The sequence below is a fragment of the Cynoglossus semilaevis genome, chromosome 16, assembly GCF_000523025.1.
Source record: "Cynoglossus semilaevis isolate Cse_v1.0 chromosome 16, Cse_v1.0, whole genome shotgun sequence".
NCBI lineage: Eukaryota > Metazoa > Chordata > Actinopteri > Pleuronectiformes > Cynoglossidae > Cynoglossus > Cynoglossus semilaevis.
The window spans coordinates 256507-279006 of NC_024322.1; the positions used below are offsets into that span (position 1 = coordinate 256507).

The window sequence follows — 22500 nt, forward strand, 5'->3', positions numbered from 1 at the left end:
TCAAGCTACAATCAAGTTAGGAATGTAGTTACAAACCTAATAGTAATTAGTTAACAAGACACACCCTGGGGCATGAGCAACCCCAGCGGGGCCTTCTTAGGGGGAGAGTGTCTAGTGATACTGGCCGAAACACTCAATGACCCCAAGGTCCACTACTGAAGATGTGTCTTACAGTAAGTCAATTTATAAAAAACATCCAACTAATCAGGAAAAGCCATAGTCCAGTAAGTCCACCCCATTCCACCCCATCCCTTACCTCAGCTCCTTCCCATACCCTGAAGGTAAGTTTAAGGATGACCCCCAATAATTCCCCTGCCACAGCCCTAATCCCCACCCCGTGACACTCAGGCACTAGTGGGGCCCAGGGAGGCATTCAGATGAGCACGCCAGGACAAAGGCACTGGTGGAGGTGCGTCAGGCAGCAATGCCCAGCAGACAGATCACCAGCCTGTATTTTCATATCTCTTAAATGAGAAACCTGATTACTGTGTGATGTGGTACATTTTCCTCTGCTTCTCTTTTAAATATAAAGACGTATGCACTATTATATTATTTGGTAGTGTACTTGATGTTTACCTCAAACAATGTAATGTTTTTTGGTGGTTAATATCCTTTTATCAAACAATATGACTCCAATCACAGTACGAGATTAGCAAGTTCCCTACAGTATGCTGACATGAGTAAATTTTAGGGTCTGGTACAGATCCCTCAGCCTCAGAGCACTAGAACATTTGTTTTCTCCACTATGAGTTGTCACGGTAGTAGTACTAATAGGTTTATAGCACAGTTTTACCCAGAGCGTTGAGATTAATAGTTGTGGCACTTAGATATCTAACTTAGTTCAAACCCTATTTGAGTCTTCTTCATAACGGACAAGTACCCTACCACTTTTGACATTTTTTGTCATACATGTGACTAAACTTTAGTGCAACAATAGATCACAACATTTAAACAAGAAAGGGTACACTTACATTCTACTCTTTTTTCCAACATGGCAAGACGGTTGGTGACCTCTGTCTTTAGCTCATTGATTTTGAAAGCCCTTAAACAGAAAAGGAGAACATGAGCACATATATAGAGTTGATTAGTTGATGTTTACAAAGAAAAATGTATGAAACAGTTAAATTAACCTTAGCAAAAGAAGGAAAATTAAAAGAAACAAATGAAACATAAACTTCATTTACTTTAAAATCAACTTAGTTTTTGCTTCAATCGCCTTCTGCTGAATTGCTTTTGTACTACTCCTGTCCCACGTGCATTTGCTAACGTGAACTTTTATTCACCTTTTATGTCATGCAACTAGAGTAATGCGTAGAACTCGTTTTACACCCAGTGTAAAAAATGAATCTACAGTCTACAGTTTATACAAGACAAATCAAAAACACAATTCTACTATTCTATATAACTAATATTGAAGTCAGATTTTACAGAAGAACCTTCATTAGTGCGAGTTATATTAAGACAACTCGAAAACAACAAATGGCCAAAACATATTCCTGATTCCTGTAATATGCAGAACTGCAGTTGTGTGCACTGTATTCCATAATACATGAAAAGTTCAACATCTAATCAGCATAGTTAGTCCAGCTTACCGTGAAAACTGTTCAGCTACTTGGGTGAGTACATTCTGGAAGAGTTCCTCTTTATCTGTGGAAAGAGCAACAATTTACATCTGTGTAAGTTCAGTTACAGACTATCTCATGCACAAACCCCCTCTGTGTTTGTGTCTGTTATAACTCACAGACACAAACACAGAGGGATATGTTTGGGCAACGACAGTTACATGAACTGTAAATAAGAACTTCTGGTTATTATACCCAAACATTGACGGTGTACATCCGAAACATCTGAAAAAGCAACAAGTGCACACACACACACGCTCCGTCACGTAACCCTAGAGTATATGACCAAGGCAACAGTTCACAGCAAGTAACAGAAACAGAGTAAAAAGGTTGTATTTTTCCACCCCCTTTTACTCACCCGTGAAAAGGAAGTGGCTGAGAGCTTGATACATTAACACATTACTTGTTATTCCTCTTCCCTTACACAAGGAACAGGATGGACACAACGGCGCGTCATTGGCTGAGAGCTCCACAGGTGTGGGCAAAGTTCAATGCAGGGGGTCAATAAACTTAGAGCCACGGGAGAATGTGGGAATACAGTGTGTCGCTTACATTCTAGCTTTCATGTTAAGGTCAGAGGCCAGTGTGGGTTAGTGAAATAATTGTTAGGACAGTTACTAGCATTGTCATTATATGGACATGTTCAGCTGTAGGGTCTGAGATGATCACCGTTGTTGTTTAAGCACCAGCCACACAGATCGATTTTATGCCGGAGCGCAGGAACCGTCTACAAACATGCAGAGGTGACAACTGATGTTTTACTTGTGCATTTGTGTTGTGTGAGAAATAGAAAAAAAAAAAGCAAGAGAAGGGAGGAAACACAATGCCTTTAACATTTTAAAAGACATTTAAAATATGGGGTAAAGACAAAAAGTAAACTAAAGTTTTTTACTCAGCATAAACTTTTAAGAGCTATTAAGATCCAACTAGAACCAGTCTCCCAATTTTTGTTAACAACAACAAAACCTTAGAACCTAAAGCACTCTTAGGTGCTTAATTCAGTAGTTTTCCCCTAGGAAGACCTGGGAAAATGCTGTGTCATTGACTGTCAACTACAGTTCCAGCGCACTGTTAATCCTAATGTACAACTCCTTTGCTATGAAGTTGCCGCTGAACCTGAACTATTTCATTACTTTCCAGAGAAAGTAGGGATGTACTGATCGATCGATTTGATTTTGCGGGATTGGCGTTTTTTTTTTTCTCTAAGAAATCGTTGTTGGGTTTCGTCATATCATTTTGTGCACTGACCTGCCTCTTAGTTCAGTGAGTGAGAAAAAACGAGAGAGTGTCTATTTTTTCTTTTCATTTTTGTTGTCTAAACCAGGGACCTTTTCAGCAGAGAGAGCCAAAAAAAGTCACATATTTTAAAATGTATTTCCGTGAGAGTTATACTTTTTTGTTGTTGCTCTGAATACAATTAAACGTATGAATTTTTAAACAAGACCAAAAATGTTAGTATGAGCCTGAAGTATTAAAAAAAAATTAAAGTTATTTTGGAAATTAATAACGTTGTTACACTATTTAATGCATAAAAAACATCTTACTATTAATGTGACTTCTGCATGGTTTTGATGCAATTGGCATTAAAGTTATTTTATATTATTTAAACACCATGATTCCTGTAATGCTTTACTTGAATATCAGTGAAATGATTTATTACTTATTGTGTTAAGAAATTCAAGATAAGATGTATCTGAGAGCCAGATGGAGACATCAAAAGAGCCACATCTGGCTCACGACCGACAGGCTCCACCATGAAGTGGTTCAGGACAACAAACATAATGTGACACTTAAACGCGATTGTTCAGGAGTTGAACAATGGCGTGCAAAAAAAAAAAATCGAAAACAAAGGTTGTGTGTATTTTGGTGTAGCTCTTTTAGTTAGCGCGAGTTAAGTACACAAGAAAGTTTAAAATCCTCAGTCCTCAATAAAAAGATGAAACAATAGCAGTTCTGCTGGTATCAACTGTGTATGTTTACTGTTTGCTCTGGGATATAAAGGAAACAACATCGTTGTTTTTTAATGGGATATTGACTGGAACCTATTAACTATCTATCCATCCATCCATTTCCATCCGCTTATCCGTTACCAGGTCGCAGGGGCAGCAGTCTCCAAGACCACTGGAAGGCACCAACCACCCTAACCAGGATTTGAACTTACCCATGGGTCCGTTTCTCAAAGCGGACTCACGAAACTGCAAGTTAAAGTCACAGCTCTAGCTTGCAGAAGCCGGAGAGGTCCAAGTCTGACTTTCCGGTTTTACAATTAGCCTGAGTTAAGTCTGAGTGGCGCTTGTGCCTGACTACACATGAATGCTTGCTCAATTTAGCGCCGATAACACGAACCATGTCATGTTCCGCACCTTTTGCTTCATTCCGGTGGAGCAAGAAACACTGCTGCATGTCTATAACGATTTCCGACACATTTTTTTTTTCAAATTATGACCAAATACAAAGATATCCTTCAAACAGGCTTAGTGGTTTAGGAAAAAAAAAAAACAACTTTCAGGTAGTGTTAAAATATCTAGTTGTGGTCTCAATTCTTTCCTGGCATTCATTTCTTTTAAGCAACTGAGCTTGAAGCCCGCTTCAAGAAACGGACCCCAGGAGGTGAACCCTGGGGTCCAAAGCACCACACCTATTAACTACTATAGTTTGTGAAAATGTTAAATACATGTACAGGATTCAGTATATTGTGACAGTGCACATTAAAGAGCATATATATATTTTGGTATAGTTTTTTTTAAATAATATTATTTGTATTATCTGCTATCTTATGTTGTATTTTGATTATTTTTAGTTTTATAAAAATATTTTTTTTAGGTTGTTGAACTGAGGAGTGAGTGGAGTGGAAAATGTTTCATAATTACTTGTTTGGGCTGCCGAACATCTTTTAGTATTTGTAATTGCTGTCAACTGGGGAAATAAAATGGAATCAGTGATCAAGAGCTATCAGCAAATCACACAGCAAAATGGTGCAAAAATTGCAACCTCTAACAAGAAGTAGTGTTTAATGTTAACAAAAGGTTTTTCCTGAGCTACAAAAAAAAATCAGACTAGTGTTCAAACAAAATGAGCTGGAGACAAAACATCGAGACTCGAAAATATGTAGAATTAAGTGGATCTACCAGCGCAGTAACTTTGGATCACCACTAGGGCTGGGCGATTAATCGAAATTTGATTTACAATTTTGGCTTACGACGATCACGAAAACAAGACAATCAAAATAAAACAATTATTGTGCCAATTGTGTGACGCCCCCGAATACAAACAGAAGCTTCACGTGTTGAGAGAGATATTTTTATTTTTAATATATGCATATATATTCTAGCTATAACAAGCTGTAACAAGTTACAATATTATTTATATTTTCTTGGCTCTTTAACATTGAATAAAGTTTAATCATAAAAGCAAATTCGCAAATCAATAAATAAAATCATTTTGAATAATCATGATTTCAATAACAATCAAAATAATCATGATTATGATTTTTGGCCATAATCAAGCAGCCCTACACATTACTAATGCTTTCCTCAAACCAGAGGCCAGTTCTTTGAATAGGATTTTATAATCCACACAGAGCAATGACACATTGCGCAAAACATTCAATGCAGACACCTTCCTGTTCTTCTGTAAGAATCAAAAGGCCTCTTCAACTGTGAGGCTACTTCATGTGTCTTTTCATTAGTTTAACGTTGTTTTTTTTTCTCCCATATATCCGCTCTGTAATATTTCAACCTGTTTACTGGATTTTTCAGTCATACTTTCAGTTTCATTACTTTTTATTGCTAACGGTCTTTTCCCACTGTTTTCTTTGCTCAAACAGAACTTCTATTATGTGTTGTGTCATTTTTCAGGATAATAAACTAAGATTCCTCGAAGCTTGTAGTGCGGGGATCAGCCGTTTGGCTGTAAACCAAGAGCCATTCAACTCTACTGCCCACAATAGAGCAGCAAAAGCAATTTCTCAGGCAACACTCCCAGCTTCGGCTTGCAATTTAAGCACAGGAATCATTTGGATTTGTCGCTCAACTGCTCATGTATAGGCTTTTCTCCGTGCGTCCCTCTTCTCCACAACCAACGCGTTAGCGAAATCCACGTAGCTGTAAGCATCTCCAGCAGGGGGTGCCCAACCAGTCAAGAGGCTAAGAGCCACAATGTGTTGTGGTGTTAGTGCAAAGAGCCCCATGATCTACATGGGCACACATAAACTGCCCCGTTTCAGTTTTGAAGACAACTGACCACCCATACTCATTTGATAAAGGGAGCTAAGGAACAATTATATGCATGGGACTGAACCAGTGCTGAATCAACAACACCAAGTATGCTACAATAATGTCAACAAAAATGTTATTAAACTTAGCCATTAAAAGAATATTCATATAAACGTACTGTTACGTGTTACATGCACAAATACATTCTTGATCTTTATTGATATCTTTTTATGGTTCAATTTGAGTGTTATCAACAACTTACCAGCAAGCTGTCCTCCAGTCAAAGGCAACACTCGGTAAGGTGACCTTTAAACACAGCGGCAAGCCAAAAGAACAAAAAAGCAAAGGTTAGTTGTAAACTTACAGTTGATCTTACTACAAAGCTATATATATATTTAATCCATCACACTTTGTGCTATTCCTTTTGGCAACAGTCAGCTCATGTAAAGTCCGACTGAAGGGTGAAGATTTTTTTAAATTGTAACATTAAATCTCATCATGTGATCACATAATGAGACGCAACAGAAAAAGTAGATGGTAAACAATATAAAGCTTATTTAAACAATGCAAATTAAACAAAAAAATGTCTACAGGGGGAAGTGCTGGTTATAAGGTGTGTGGATGTAATGTGCGTGTCAGTATGTTAGATACAGTATGTTTAAGAGAATAAGAAAAATAGAGACACAAGAGGGGAGAAAACAAGGGAAAGAAGAACAAGCCTCGTAGCATAAACATCTGACTATATTTGTGCTAGTGTATATTGTAATGTTTAATTGGTACTTTGTACCTATAATAAGTATGTGATCTGCTCCTTGCGGTACTTTGTACTTTGTATCTATAATAAGTATGTGATCTGCTCCTTGAGAGGGAAATAAAATAGCCCACAATATAATACAAGTATAGATTTTAATTCGTTTTTTGCCAATAACCAACATGCCAATATTGTCCAGCAATATAATACAAGTCACAATATAGATTTTAATGCATTTTTTCCCCAATAACCAACATGCCAATATTGTCCAAACACTTCATTTCTGACTTCGATATCAACCGATATAGCGGGGCAGTGGTGGAATTTAAGTGTTGCCTGCTCACTAACATGATAGGTTATAACAGTGTTTCTCTATTATTTTCTGCCCTCCTAGGGAACAGAATTAAAATACTATTAGGCGCCTAGTAATATTTATTTTTTTATCCACAAGAACCACTGTAAGAGTTGTTGGCACCAGCATTCTTCATACAATCCCCTGATTGTCAATATAGATTAATAAAATGGGCTGCAATGCTGCCATCTAGTGACCAGAGGCTTGTTTAGCGTTTGATAACGTTCTGTTCGTTTGTTATGAAGCAGTTACGAGCTACGGGTTTGGGAGACACACATAATTTCGTTTGTTTTCATTATCGGAGGAAAAACCCGATAACGATTATTGCAATTATTACAATATATGCTAGTATCAGGCCAATAATATCGGTCAGCCAATATTATCAGACATCCCTAATTTAAAAGTAAAGTAAAAAGATGTCTCTTACTATTATTATTATTATAATGAAACCTAAATCATAACTCATATTCCCCATATTTATAACGTAAAACTAATTTTGCATCATTTTACCTTATTTTTTAAGGTATTGACATATTTATTGAAAATATGTTTATCACCTTAAAGTCAATTTAGTATCTAATTCCTGAAAAAAAAAAGTGGTTAAGTTAAGGTAAAAGTGCTACGGAAAAAACATGCAGACATGTATACTTATTGCATAGAAAAAAAAAAAAAAAACAAAAGAAAAAAAACTGATAATTCTCACAACAATTTGTGATGTAACATGCTATTCCTTACCTTTCTGTGTTGTGTGGCATGGTAGGGTCAATAGACACCATAGCTCCAGTGGAATCCAGCAGGGACAGATTAGTGCTCCTTCGTGAGAAAACAAAAGCAAGGAGTTTTTATACACAAATATAACTGTGAGACCCAGCATGAGAATGTGTATTGGGCCCAATGCCTACATATGTAGACAATATAGACTCCCAAATGAGAAATAGTTTAATCCTGACATAGTCTTGCACATTACATCCCACAATAAAGATACAGATCAGGATTTTTGCAACGGTCTATTTTAGCACAGAGGAAAAAAGCTAAGGGATAATTTATGGAATCAACTGGAGCATAGTTTAGCCTTTGTTTATCTTTATGTAGGGTTAGGGTTTCCTCTAGATGAAATTAACACAAAGACATTATTTAAAAAAAAAAAAAAAAAATTGTCTAATCAGAATTTTGTTAGACCCAGGACGTATCAACCAATAAATCGAACAACCCAGACTGGGTGTTAAGTTTATAAGTTTATCAGTTTATGTCACATGCGGACAACGACAGGAAGCAGGCAGAACCCAAGTGCAGTACTGGTGCAGGTAGTTTTATTAACAAAGTCCAAATTAAGGAAACACGAAGAACTACCAGGCATGGGATTCTCTTTGTAACACGGAACACGAGGAAACACAGAATAGGAAACTCGCGAACAGCCTGACAGAACGAACTGAACAATGATCCAACTACAATGACCCAACTACAATGATCCAACAACAATGATCCAACTACAATGCTCCAACTACACTGCTCCAACAACAATGATCCAACCAGGACAGAGTGAGGGAGAGGGGTATATATACACAGGGAGCACCAGGTGACACAAGCGAAGCTAATTACCAACAGGTGAGTGTGATCCCAAGGAAAAACAGAATAGGAACCTCACAAACAGCCTGACAGAACGAACGGTTCCAACACCAATGATCCAACTACAATGATCCAACTATTAAGCTATATAACAAGCACATCTAATGTGACAGTGTGCCGAGAAACGTATTTTATTGCTCCTGTGATATTTTATGCATAGTAATGTCTGTTCAGCGGCTTAGGCTGACAAAAGGTAAGTGCAGAACATAATCGCTGCCCCTCCCCGTGTTAAAAAAAAAAAATCATTGCAGCCTATTTTCACACTGGCTGCCTAGGGGTGTTAGGCCTACTCTTGAGCCATTGATTAAGCCATTGGGGATCACAAACGTTCCCATCGGGCAATCTCCAGCCAAACTTCGGTCTTCGGATTTGCAGATGGTTTCTACGTGGCTGTATTTGGGTACTGTTCGGAACACTCTCCTCCATGTATCATATTTTTAGATACATTTAGGTACATGACTTTGTTTGTATCCTTACATTACCAGTCCATCAGCGCCAACAGATATCGATGGTTATTCCTCTTCCTACGAGACAATTTCTGCCCCTTTATAACCATATCCACTCCCTGAAAACCTACCTCGTTGCAAATTATGTCAATTTCAGATGATGTATGGGACCAATATTTCAGGGAAGGATCATTCCTTCAAACGTGACTAACTACAATGTAAGATTATCCACTTGAAGTGGCACTTCTAATAAGCTAAGCTAAAAGTGACCACTTTTGAAAGTTGAAAGTTTCCTCCTCTCACTTTTTCCCTTTTGTCCAGAGGCCAGTTGCACCAAGCTGTCTCTACACCAACCTGTATAGACCGTCACTGTCCCTCTCTGTGTACCCCCTCTCGCTAACAAACACCAGCATAAGGCTCTGCAGATGCAACCACTGTGTTAACAGTGTCCTGCACAATTGGAAGAACCTTGGTCTGCTCAGCAGGTGGAGACAAGTTTGGCCCTGTCTGACACTGGTGTTTGTAGTCTGGTCCAATTTGTTGTTGACATGAACATTAAGGTACTTATTGTGAAGTTTAACGTCAGCGTGGAAAGGAATTTCAGAACTTCAGAAGATGTGTGGTAAAATAAGTACAAAAGAAAGAAAAAAAGTATCTTCATTAGAGAGAGAATTCTGGGTTTTATAATCTGTTATTTGATAAAGCGCTCTGTGTTCATTTCAGAACAGCAGCCTTGACAGTGCTGCCTGGAGAAATGTCCACATCACTTGTATTCCTCCTTAATGATGATGTGAAGAACACCAACATGTAGCAGTACAGATTCACTCTTTTGGCCCATGTTCTGTTATTGAGTCCTGTTGCAGCTGGACCCACTTCCCTTTTTCAAATGCAGGACACTGGGGGCATCATAACTATAACATCCCTCATAGCCTTTGGAATCTTTGTTCTTCTGCTTCATGTCCTTTGCTATCACCAAGGTTCTTTTATCAGATGTGTTCCTTGGGCTTTAACACTCTCTAATGTTTGGCATATTTTTTATTGCCTTTTAAGTATAAGTCAAACTGGTGTATTCTCACTCTGTTGTCCTGAACTCAAATGACAATTCGGTTTTGGATCACTGGGTCACACCATGTCCCAAAATTAGATGACTGACTCTTAAATCTCTCTTCTTTTTTTTTTTTTTTTTTTTTTTTTTTTGCATTTGGTTTCTACCTCTTTCTACCTTCCTCTCCTACCTTTCGTAGGTTAATTCTTTCCTGTGTGCAATACTGTTCAAACTTCATATTTCAAACCGCTTCATATTTGTCTTTTTCCTCTTCTGTGAAGGCAAATGTGTGGTAAACATCCAGAATACCATGTCCCGATACTGTTGACAGGAGTGCTTTCTTCTTCTCGCCATCTCCCAGACTGATAGCAAGGGTATAAAGTTTAAAATGGCACACACAATCCCTAGGAAATGTAATCCTGTATTAGGCTTTGCACTTGGATATCACTGCCCTCTATGGGTAGTCAATGTATATATCTTTGAATTATCAACTCATTGGCCACAATGAGTTCTCTGGGCCTAGTACAGGCGTGGGCAAACTTTCTGATTCGCGGGCCACAGTTGCCCTAAAATTGAACGGGGAGGGTGAATTATCATGTGAACTAAGATAAATGACATGTAAAAGTCATGCATAAAAGCTAATAACGCTAAAATGTTTTTAAAAGTTTCTACACCACCTATTGGGGAAAATTGGGTATTGCAAGGAAAAGGCAGACGTATAATGATAAGATACATAAATTACATCATTTGGAAAAGTTTGGGGGGCCGGATTAAAAAGATGAACGGGTCGCATCCAGCCCCCCCGGGCCTTAGTTTGCCCATGCCTGGCCTAGTATATAAAGTATAAAAAAAGTACAAAAAGTACTCATAGAAACAGATAATTGAGCGGTGCTGCTGCCAAAAGCAACAACTTACATATGTTTACATCGCGTTAGGACTGCAAAACATCAGCATAGTGTAGAACTCTCTCACTCACTCACACTCAGCTCCCTGTTTTCTCTGCAGTCCCCTCTAAACACTTCACACACGAAGAGATACACAAAGAACTCCCCTGCTCTCAGTCCCTTTTATCACACAAGTAGCCACCCCCTTACCCGTAAAAAAAGGGCAATATATTCTGTTTCTGTTTAATTATAGAATATAATTATATTTCATCAAAACTACCAGTGTTTTGACAAGGGTTGTCACGGTACCAGAATTTCAGTAGTCGATATCAATACTCTCAATAGATTTCCACAATCCTCATAAATAATGATACAAATATATACAGTGGAACCTCGAGATATGAGCATAATCCGTTCCGTTGTAACTCAAGGTGCTCGTATCTTGAATCATGTTTTCCCCATAAGGAATAACAGAAAGAAAATTAATCAATTCCGGTCCTTTAAAAAACTCCCTTATTATTGCTGATAACAATGGAAAAAACTATTGCTATAGAGACATACACAAAAGTAAAAAAGAAATGGTCCAACATCAAGGTGGACATTAAGCGGGAAAGTGTGTAAGAGCGGGGGAATTCACACTCTTCAAGGACAGGAGTGGCCCGCCTTTTTGGGAGAAACAATTTTCACTGGAGTTGGGATGAATATGCTGAAGTCGTAAATGTTGTCATTTATATTCTTCGTGCAATCAACGCAGGTTCAAAGCAGTGTTGTGACAAAGTAAACAGGGCTTGGTTCCTCTCATATTTCCCAGCCTGCACTGAATTCATCAAAGTGGAATCTTTCTCAGCCTTCTAATTTTCCCTCACACTTGACAGTTTTTCAGTTTGCCCCAAGGTTAAGAGCCTGGGTGTTGTCCTCAAGAGCTTATTATCATTTAATTCTCACATCAATAACATTACTTCCATATACACAATATAAATCATCTCAGCCCCTCTCTATATCCCAAAGGTCATCACCCTGGTCAAGACCTAATAAATACTATATAGTGTACATTAAAAATCAATGATAAAAAAAATGCATATATACAATATATACAATACAATAAATGTCAACAAAATATACAACATTAACACTAATATACATCCTGTTGATACAAATTTTAAATGGTAGTGTAAATATACTATTTGACTATTTTGACTCTTTGTGCAGTTTACCCTTTCTGTATCAAGCCCTGTCCTTGTCTTTTTATTGATTCTTTTTTAAGCCCAAGAGAATAAAAGAAAAAAAAGTAAAATTCCTTCAATGTAGAGTCATAATTGAACAATGAAGATGTTTCTGACTCTGATTTAAAAACTTCTACAGACCTGTTTCTTTTTTACATAGAAAAATGATGATTATTAGCACGTATTTGGTACCATTACTTATTCATACACCTGACACCTGTTGATATACAAAAGTAAGTAATGCTGGCGGTCACACTGTATTCTGTAAAATTATAGCAATTTTGTTGTGTATACAACACTAATAATAAACCTTAAAAATGGTTAATGTTAATTTTGACAGCAAATTCTGATTTAGTCTTAGTCTTTTGAACGACACACAACTTTGTTTTAGTCATGTTTCAGTCTGAAATCTTAGCCTAGTATTAGTAAACGAAATAACACAAGAGTTTTAGTCAAGAGAATCTATGGTAGAATATTCATCACATTGTTTTGGAACGGTATCAAGGTTTGATTGTCCAATACAGGTGCGGAAACAGTTGTAACATGGAACATGCATTTTGTGTTATTCTTCTGTACGTCTGTACAAACTTAAGAAGAGCAAGAAAAACAAAAATGCGCAGTTCTCAAAAAATAAATAATATAAAAAAAACAAAGTTAAATGTCAGGCCACAGCACACAAACCCAAAAGAACTCTACTTAAGTCAACAAAAACATGGCTCTTCCAGCACTGAAAATACATGTAAATATCGTATTAAAGATTTAAAAAAAAAAAAAACTCAAATAGGTAAAAGAAAATATGTTTTGGTTGCAATGTCATTCCACAGGAAATTGGGGAATAAAAGGAATAAGCATCAACGAGTCGGTTTTTTTTTTTCCCTGCAATTTTTGTTCTACATGGTTTACAGAGGTCACATGTAAAATATGACCTGATGTTAGACATTTGCTTTCATCCTAAATCTTGCACTGGCATTACTGTGTTCGTGAAACATACCCTTGCACTTGGATTTTGTGCATCGTAGGAGGTTGCTGCTAACGACTAAAGCCAGTTTGTAATCTTTCAATGTGCCAATATAGGCCATAAGGTAAACCCCATTATCATTTCATCTCGACGTCTGGGAACAACACGATCTTAACTTCATAAAAAAAAACAAGTTACGTTAAACTTACAGCAAAAGGTTCATAGCAAAAAAATCCTGCCCATTTTTATGGCAAACTAGATTCTTCAGGTAGTAATACGATTTTGGTGGCACGGTTCGTGGTTTTTTCCCTGCAATTTTTGTTATGTTAAACTTACAGCAAAAGGTTCATAGCAAAAAAATCCTGCCCATTTTTTATGGCAAACTAGCTTCTTCAGGGAGTAATACGATTTTGGTGGCACGGTTCGACGCGTGATCGAATTCTCCCAAAAGTCTTCTAAAGTGGGCCAAATGGATTCTAAACAGTGCTTTATACATATCCACCTGCACGAAGAACAATGAGGCAAATAGACGATAAGGTGAACTTTTTATGTTAAGTCTTTTTGATCAATAAAAGGAAGTCATCAATGACAAGGACCACGTTTATTCATTTGTTTATTTATTCGCTCCTAACTATATATATATATATACAACACTGATCAACCGTAAAAAAAACAATCTTTATTAAAACATATGTACATATGTACAATATATAAAACAGTACAAAACAGCATAAGAATGTTAACAATGCGACCACTGCAATACAACTCTGAGGCAATAGGCTACACATGATACGTTAGTCTTCACTGTCAGTGTCAGGGCAGTTGTCTATCCTCCTTTTTTCCTTGATTTCCTTTGTGTTCACACATCCAGCAGGTGATGGAGCGCCTATACTTTGTTTGACACAGGACCTCACGACTGCAGCACAGATTGGGAGCATCACTTGTAGGGGGATTAGACAATTCTGGCGAGGCTGATGATTCCATACAGAAAGCCTTGTACCCAGCCTCATTGACATTTTCAGCAGAGTAGTGCAAATGTTGGAGTGGTCCAAGTTAAGGTTAGCGCCCATATTTTTCAAAGTCTTAAGGTGCTCTTCTTTCTCGCGCGCTACGGAAAATGTCTTTCTTTTGTAAATTACCATAAAAGGCACTTGTGGAGTTACACCCGAAGACTTGACAATGTATGACAATCAAGGCCGAACACACACTGGTTCTGAGAGCTGAAGACACCGTGGTAATGTCAAAGATGTGTGTCGTGTTGCCTGTCCGCTGTGAAAAATTATAAGCTGCATGGTAAATTTGTCTGCAGACTTACTGCCACATCAGTGTCAGTGCCACATTCTTCATGATCACACTTCAACAGCATGAACAGATTGTACACCCTCCATTACAGTCACGCAGATCCTATGTGTTATGTACAAGCTGCGTATTTTTTGTCCACTCCTGTAAGGTCTGCATTACGACGAAATTCGTCCTTTTTCTTGCATATTGTGCACAGGGCTGGAAGGACGGGGCTAGAGCTCGGGGCCAGGGCAGGCCTGACCTGGGTCTAAGTTTCTTTGTCGGACTCTGAGCCGTCCTGCTTGATGTTAATGGGATGGCCTCACTTCTTGAGCAGCCTTTCGTATCCTCTCTCCTTTCTCATGCACGAGATGTCTTTTCACTTTTGCAATTGCAAACTCCAAATCCAGGCAGTGTTTGTAGTTTCCAGGTACGTATCGACACTCACCCCTTGTAGACTCTTCTTGTACGTATTCTACCGCGCAAGTGTGAAATCCTGTGTGAAGATTTCTTTTTTTTTACTCATTTTTGGTGAGTTTTCCTCTTCTTCGGTACTACTAGATGAAACTCTGCAGTCAGCCATCTTGCTTTTCTGTTTACCAAAAGCTGCTACCCTATTGGTGTAATCCGGTCACGTGTCGACCGTGCCACCTCTCACGCACCAAAATCTTATTGCGCCCTGAAGACGCTAGTTCTGTATAAAATGGCTCGTTATAAAAAATGGACAGGGTTTTTTGCGACAAACTTTTTGCTGTAAGCTTAACATAACTCCTTTTTTTATGAACTAAAAGATTGTGTAGTTCCCAGACGTCGGAGCGGAATTCAATTTCTGAAAGACTTTTCGTGTTTCACCTTACGGCCTAATAACTGTGGCTCTGCTTATGGAGTGATCAGCCTACCCTCGCAATGTGATTCATTCTGATTGGATCACTTCTCCATTCATCACATCCTAAAATGTACATCTACTTTTGATTTGTTTACCAAAGTGTTCCCCATAGTCTTCATCAAGAGAATTAACACTGCTTCAGTTCGTTAAAAAGGCACTGTATAGACTGGCTATGTGTTTACAAGATTTGTGTGTACGTTACCGAGGTACACCCAGGGCTGTGCAGAGAAGCTCCTTGATGTCACATGGGCTGCAGAACCTACTGAACACCACCTAAGGAAAACAACATATCATGGAATCAGACTACAGTTTACAGCCTTCAATCAGACAAAATGCAACACCATTACAACAAGGTCAATGGAGGTCTCAATGTCTTGACACTGAGTTAAAAGAAGTGCCCTGGTTAACAAAGCATATGCGTGTAACCTCCAACATGGTGAACTGTGTATGAAGAAAAGTGCATAAATGGACTACATATATGAAACCCCACGTGGTTGTTAGCCGTCTCCAAAGTTACCGTATTTTCCGGACTATAAGGCGCACTTAAAATCCTTTATTTTCTCAAAAATCAACAGTGCACCTAAAAACCCGCATCACAGATGATGGCACACAACTGAAGCACACTGGGAGCCAACAATGACGTTTAACTCTGTTATCACAATTAGAAGATGCTCAACAACAGTTGTTACAGTATGGTCGTGTAACCGAAATCCGTGCAACATCGCATCGTGCATCCCAACACCCGGAGACTCTGCGTTGTGTTTTTGTATTGTCGATGTATGGTGCGATGCAGGACGGCTTAGACGCATGGCTATCGATTTTTTTCCGCCCATCTCACCGATATTGTCAAAACCCAAGTGAAGCGAACTAATTCGGGGCTTGCCATCATTCCGGGGGGATTAACCAAAGTATTCCAACCACTAAATATTAGTGTTAACAGGGCGTTTAAAGTTAAATTGCGAGCTGTGTGGGAGCATTGGATGACAGAAGGCACGTTCACCAAGACAGGGAGGCAACGCCAGGCAAGTTACACCACTATCTGCCAATGGATCGTGGATCCCTGGGTTAATGTATCGGTATCAAATGTCGTCCGGGCTGTCACGAAGGCCGGAATCATCAGTGAACAACTAATTAACTGCAATGAGACTGACTCGCATTTGACGAAAGGGGTTCGGACATGCTTGATTATTCCGCTTAAGTGTTTCGCTGGTTGTTTTGTTTCTTAATGCGCCTCATAACCCAGTGCGCCTTATGTATGAAAATATACCCGTTCATTGATATTGCGCCTTATAATGCGGTGCGCCTTATGCTCCAAAAAATGTGGTACCTTGAAGTGGCAATACTTACCAAACGAAGTAACACTGCGATAAGTTTGGCCCGGAAGCAGCAGTGTTTGAATGTTACACATCGTGTTTAGTTTATTACACCATTTTTCCAATTTGGTTGCATGGTGATGATGTAATGTATATAATAAAACTTATTGATTGCTGTTAAAAATGATAGCCTCAGGACCACCTTGGCCTTCAAAGGGCAGCTTAATTATTTTGGAATGGTGCCGTGCCCTTTTTGTAATCAAGAATCTACAGGTCACCAGAGATTTATTTTTTTAAATGCGTCATAAATTCTGGATCTTATTCTGGAGACTAAGAACAACTATGTTTTGAAATGATTGTCAACAATTTGAAATGTTATATTTGCACTCTGTTATTTAGATGTATTTCAGTGGTGCCGACAACTGAATCTCATCTATCTATTTTGTAAAATATTGCAATTGTCAAGCGTCTCTTTTTTATTTAAAAAAAATTTAAAAACCGACCTAAGACCTTGCACACAGAAGCAAGATTTAAAATTAGCAGTCGTCGACTAACCAGTCACACTGTGGGAGGGGGGTGGGAGGGAGGGGGTGACGGTGTAGCGACCACTAATACCACCAGTGCTGCTACGGCTACCGGCAATGTGAGTTGTGCTCAAAAGTTGGTACTGCAAAGAGTGGCTGAAATTTGAAGATGGGATAAGATTTTGTATCCCATGTTGTGCCAAAGCAACAGATAAAAGACAATTAAAAAGGCTCAAGTCTTGACTAGACTAAAGAATTTATTTTTTAGTTTAGGTGAATTTAAGTACATACAATCAGGTTTTTGAAATGAGAACTGGGTGCACAGATCAATCAGTGCTGATCTTCTTGATTTTGGTATCCTTGATTGGCCAATTTTTCTTGATTATCTTCAGAGGTATTATCTACCGCTGCAAAGGTCTAGTTCACCCGTTTTGTTGAGTATTTATTTAATTTGAGCACTTCATTTATAGTTAGTCCTCCTCTACCATGTCAAAGACATTAACAGTGTGGTAGCATTTTATAAAAATAGATAAAACGGAAAAAAGTTGAATGTAAAGTTTGCATATCACAGCTTGAAAGCAAACATGGCATATGTGAACATGTCAGAATTGACATATTGTTTGACAATGTTTTAGTCTACTAATCATTTTAGAATTGCAAGTACACCCGCCCCCCCCCCCCCCCATGTTGGACGTTAAACTTCCACCTCCACTATCATCTAAATGTTGTATCTTTAAAGTTATTTCTGCACTTTTCTGCACTCATCTTGGTCTGTATTGTTTAGACATATATTTATATATTTATTATATAAATATATTTATTATATATTTATGTATTTTCATGACTATTTATGAAGTCATGGGCTACGATATTGAACAGATCCACATGATGCAAAAACGCTTTCAGAGCCGAAAGACACATGAGTGTGTCATTCATTTCGGTGCAAAAATAACGAGGTAAAAACCGATGAAATATAAAGCAAGTATACTTTTAATCTTTATGTTTATATATAATAAATTTAGGCGGACATCGCTACCAAGCACTGCCTACTCCATCCTCCTTGGTGATTAGACAATTTTCAGTCAAAATTTCACTGCTTTAGTAAACCAAGACTTCTTCTTTGGTTGATTACAGCCCTAGAAAATATACTATGTCAAATAGTGATATCAGCACAAGAAGTGTTAAGGAATATTTAGAGAATTGTTTTCGTCATGTTATAATAAACGGCAAAAGGCAAATTGAAATGCTTAACTTAGTTGAGGCTTATGTTTAGGAGATTGACATTGCACAAAGTTACCACCAAAATCTTTCTTAATTAGCTCACTTTCTGAATAAATATCTATAGACATGCTGAAATTGATTTAAAAAAGATTCAATATTTACAGCCCTTAGAAAAAGTGCATATGATGAAATAAAGCACCGCAGGTGTATTTAATTTTCCCGCCTGCCACTGTCCCATAGACACACAAAGCCAATTTAATTGCAGTTAATAAAGAATATTTTTCAGACCACTTGAGTAAAAACTAGACATTTTCTACAGTACACCCTGGAGATATCTCATGGCGGGTTCACACTATTACTATTTCAGAGTATTTATGAAGGTTATTGTATAATTTTACAATAAATTACACGGGGAATTTAACATTTTATTTCTAAACAATGCACCTGGTAAATTAGAGTGTTTACATATAAATTGCATTTCGTTTATTCAGCTATACGTTAACTGAATACATGAATTTAAAATACAGAAGCGTGACGTATCTCTATATTTGTCATTAAGGTTTTGTTTTAAAGTAAAAAAAAAACAACAAAAAGCGCGATATTGATGTTGCACGTAGCAACAAGCTCATTAATCACGCTTTCCTTTCTCCCCACGGTTAAGTATCGCTAGAGACGATACGAGAGGAAAGAAATACAACAGACTTCGCGCCAAAAATCCACAACACTCGGGGTAAATTCTACTTCTTAACTTGTTCTCCTTATTTTGTTCGTTGTTTCTTAACCATACCTTCTGAATCCTGCCATCCACGTCGAGAAAAATAACCCGGTAGGAGGACGAAGCAGAGCCCATCCTGCCCCCTGCTCTTCTATGCGCTTGTGCGCGGCTCCTGCGCTTTTTGCTGCGCCTCCTCTTGCCCTCCTCTCCCCCTCCCTCCCGCCCTCCAACTACTCACAGAATCAACACGAACAGGCAAAGAGCGGATGGTAATTGTGAGATATATATGCAACACGAAACATATATATCGAATCACGAAAGTAGAGGTGTAGAGTTCTACCGACGAGTGACTTATTCTAGTTTTTAGCTAGTTTGAATAAACTACATTTACAAGATGTAAGATGTTGTTCAGTTAAGTGAATTTAGTTAATTACATTTAAAAAACGTGTTTCCATGAAATGAACTACTTTTTAGAATAGAATATTACATATTACATTACAATACAATTAGCAAACGCTTTTTTTTCCAAAGCGACTTACAATTTGAATCAGTATATATGTATATATATATATATGTGTTGTTCATGTTATGGCGAATAATTAAATGTATGGAGTTAAGTTAAGCTAAATTAGTTAACCTAATTTATATATATATATATATTATGATTAATATATATTTTATATAATATTACTATATATTAATGTATATAAATATATAAGCATTTGTGTTTTTAACATTTTGAGTAAAATGCCAAATATCCCTTAAGGTTTTTGTTTTGACTGCCCAATAGATTTCAGCAGGTGCCAGTTATTCTGTTATATAATAACAGACCGACGGTAGATTTCGCTATGATTTGTGTAGTTTACAGCTGTAGGACCAATACAATTACACCTCAGGACAATAATATCAATTTGTCGGCAAACATTATATTTAATGCGTCCAGTCGGACGGCAGGTGCGTAGTTCACAGATCAAACATTCTACCATACGTTTATACCGATCGCCGTCAATATGCAATATTCTATCTTTACATTCTCCCCTATTATTAATTCCATCATTTATTATTCATAAATTAACAGATATGAAACACATACATCTACCTGCTCTCAATTAGTGTTTCAGAAACACAAGATATTTCCATCATACTTATACAGTACATACTGTATTTTATTAGTGAGAGCTTACTTCCATCGAAGGTAGGCAAGATAATCCCTCGTGACTACTAGTACACCAAAGGAAAAATATTGACTGATTTCAGAGAAGAACAAAACCAACAATTTCATTCAAAAAATAGCTCATTTATTTTATCTCCATTCTGTAGTTATATACATAAAGTTGTGCTGCACAACAAACAGACGGAACATTTCAATAAAGCATCACATTTACTTCCCTGAATACATACTGTAAATATATATCTGATATGCTTTTTCATTGGACAGTTTCACCAAGGATATGCTATATGTTTCCAAATACAGTGTTCCCACAACTTAACAATTCACTCTCTAAAATACTGTTTCATTTCCCAATGGACTTCATCAGGTTGAGATGACCTGACTCTTTCCTGATCTCTCTGTCTCTATGTGGGCGCATTAATGAGGCTGGATTCTGCCTGTGTCACTGAGTGGATCTCTCTCTGTCACAGGCTTACCAATTTAAATGATACCTGCCATCTCCAGCTGAGACCAAAGCCCACTTCATGTCATGAATTGAGACTGTAGTATGCAGTAAGAAGACCCATCAAAAACACGAGCTCAAAAAGGCTACTGAGAAAAAAGTGTTTGGAAGAGATTTACTTTAAAAAACAAAAACAAAAAACAAAAAAAACGCTACCTAAAGTCATATAATTTAGAGTTGACGTGCACATCTACTCTCTGATTCAGTCTTTATAAATTAATTTTAATTCAACTGATTTTTTTTTTTTTTTACCAGATATAGAGACAAACAACAAATTATATTGGGACAAAAAGGCTACATAAGCCAACACGTACACTTTTACTGCATATACGTATACTCAAAGTATTGGTAGTTGTCATTTTCATTTTTCAAGTCAGTACTCCCGTAGTTCGAGCTCCTAATGTTTAACCAAGGCAATTTCAGTCCTGTCAGCTGAAAAAGACAGCGCACCGTGTTGTGTTGCACTACAGTTTAGCGTATGCTAAGTTTGTCTTTAAAAAACACATATTTGGTGTGCTAATAGACTTGTATCAGACTTTTTTTAAATCCAGGTTTAAAAAGTGTTCTGGTAAGTTTATTGAGAGATTTCAGATCATTTTATTTGCATCTATTGTAAATTCACAAAGCTACTCTGCCTGGCAGTGTCTTGCTGGGCTACAAAAAAATAAATAAATAGTGAATAAATGAAACACGATTTTGACAGGTTTCATTTGAAATCATTCCAGAAAAATTACAAGAAGCTAGTCATTTTTTAAAAAGATTTTTTTAAGCAACATGTACATGTATCTCTTTTTTTTTGTAATAAGCAAACAGGAAATAATTGCCTCGGATTAGGTAAGAAAAGATTACAGGGAGGATTATCCTGGGGTCGGGGTTGTGAAAACACTCCAAAAGAATTCATTCAAACTCCGCTTTAAAAGATACTATTTAAAAGCGAACAATATATCAAGTCTTGTATCGTTTTGACGTATGGGATGTTGGCATGGAAAAGTAAGGCCAATTTTGGAATATATGAAGTTTAAATAAATGATTATTGTATTCAAGTTGTACCTCGTCGATGAAAAGTTAAACTAAGGCAAGAAACTGTGTAATACTGTGTTGAGTATTCCCAGTTAACCAGACTAAATTCCCTGTTGCACAACTTTCCGTCTGCAATTAGTACTTATGGAATAAAGGTTTTTCTTGTTTGTGGTTCATTGTGCTCACATGTGAAACATCCAGTGCTCAGTGTTCCTTCAGCCTGAAAAAAGACAGAAAACTTTGAGTTATATTTGGAAGCAGTAATGGCAAGACTGTGGACCGTTTAACCTTACGGTATAACAATTTGACTATAAGTTAAAAAAATAAATTAAATTTACATTATTTTGTATAAGCTGTAAAGCATGGGCAAACAAATCCGCTTTCAATCCGGGCGGTCAAACTTTTTCAAAAATTATATAATTTATTTATATTATCATTAGACTTCTTAACACAGTAACCAAATCAAACGGTGTCAAAAAGTCAACATTATGACACTAAGACTATTATGCAGGTTGTTATTCAGACAAAACAGATGCCTCATCTTGGATGGACCCCCTTCCTTCCTACACATATGATTGGCTGCCTGGTATGTCCATTAAAATAAAGCCCCCCCCCCCGCACCTGGATTCTCAGCAGAGATGAGCAGGAACGGCTATCGGCAGAAAGTTTCTCTAGGCGACAGGAATGTTTTGGTCCAATGTATTGGATCAGACAATAGGACCACAGTTGTTTCGAAGTTTGAGTCT

At 37.5% G+C, this 22500-nt stretch overlaps 2 protein-coding genes across 7 annotated transcripts in view; both read right to left on the minus strand.

The window, feature by feature from the left end:
* Positions 1-19227, minus strand: part of pde9aa (phosphodiesterase 9aa) — a 58193-nt gene extending 38966 nt beyond the window's left edge. Inside the window, exons 1-6 of the mRNA XM_025063700.1 lie at positions 19134-19227; positions 15491-15561; positions 7675-7752; positions 6099-6142; positions 1593-1647; positions 972-1042 (exon numbers count right to left, since the gene is read on the minus strand). Coding sequence (XP_024919468.1) covers positions 972-1042; positions 1593-1647; positions 6099-6142; positions 7675-7752; positions 15491-15561; positions 19134-19196 — 382 coding nt within the window. The 5' untranslated portion in view covers positions 19197-19227. The remainder of the gene's footprint in view (positions 1-971; positions 1043-1592; positions 1648-6098; positions 6143-7674; positions 7753-15490; positions 15562-19133) is intronic.
* A 1110-nt stretch (positions 19228-20337) lies between these two features.
* The window catches only part of slc37a1 (solute carrier family 37 member 1), a 33673-nt gene continuing 31510 nt past the window's right edge, over positions 20338-22500 (minus strand). For 5 of the 6 annotated variants that reach the window (XM_008327785.3, XM_025063785.1, XM_017039866.2 and 2 more), the window contains one exon: positions 21898-21974. In XM_008327785.3, the coding sequence (XP_008326007.1) occupies positions 21959-21974 (16 nt within the window). In that variant the 3' untranslated portion in view covers positions 21898-21958. Of the gene's footprint in view, positions 21975-22500 lie in introns of all 6 variants that reach the window. The other variant, XM_008327783.3, reaches the window with a different exon arrangement.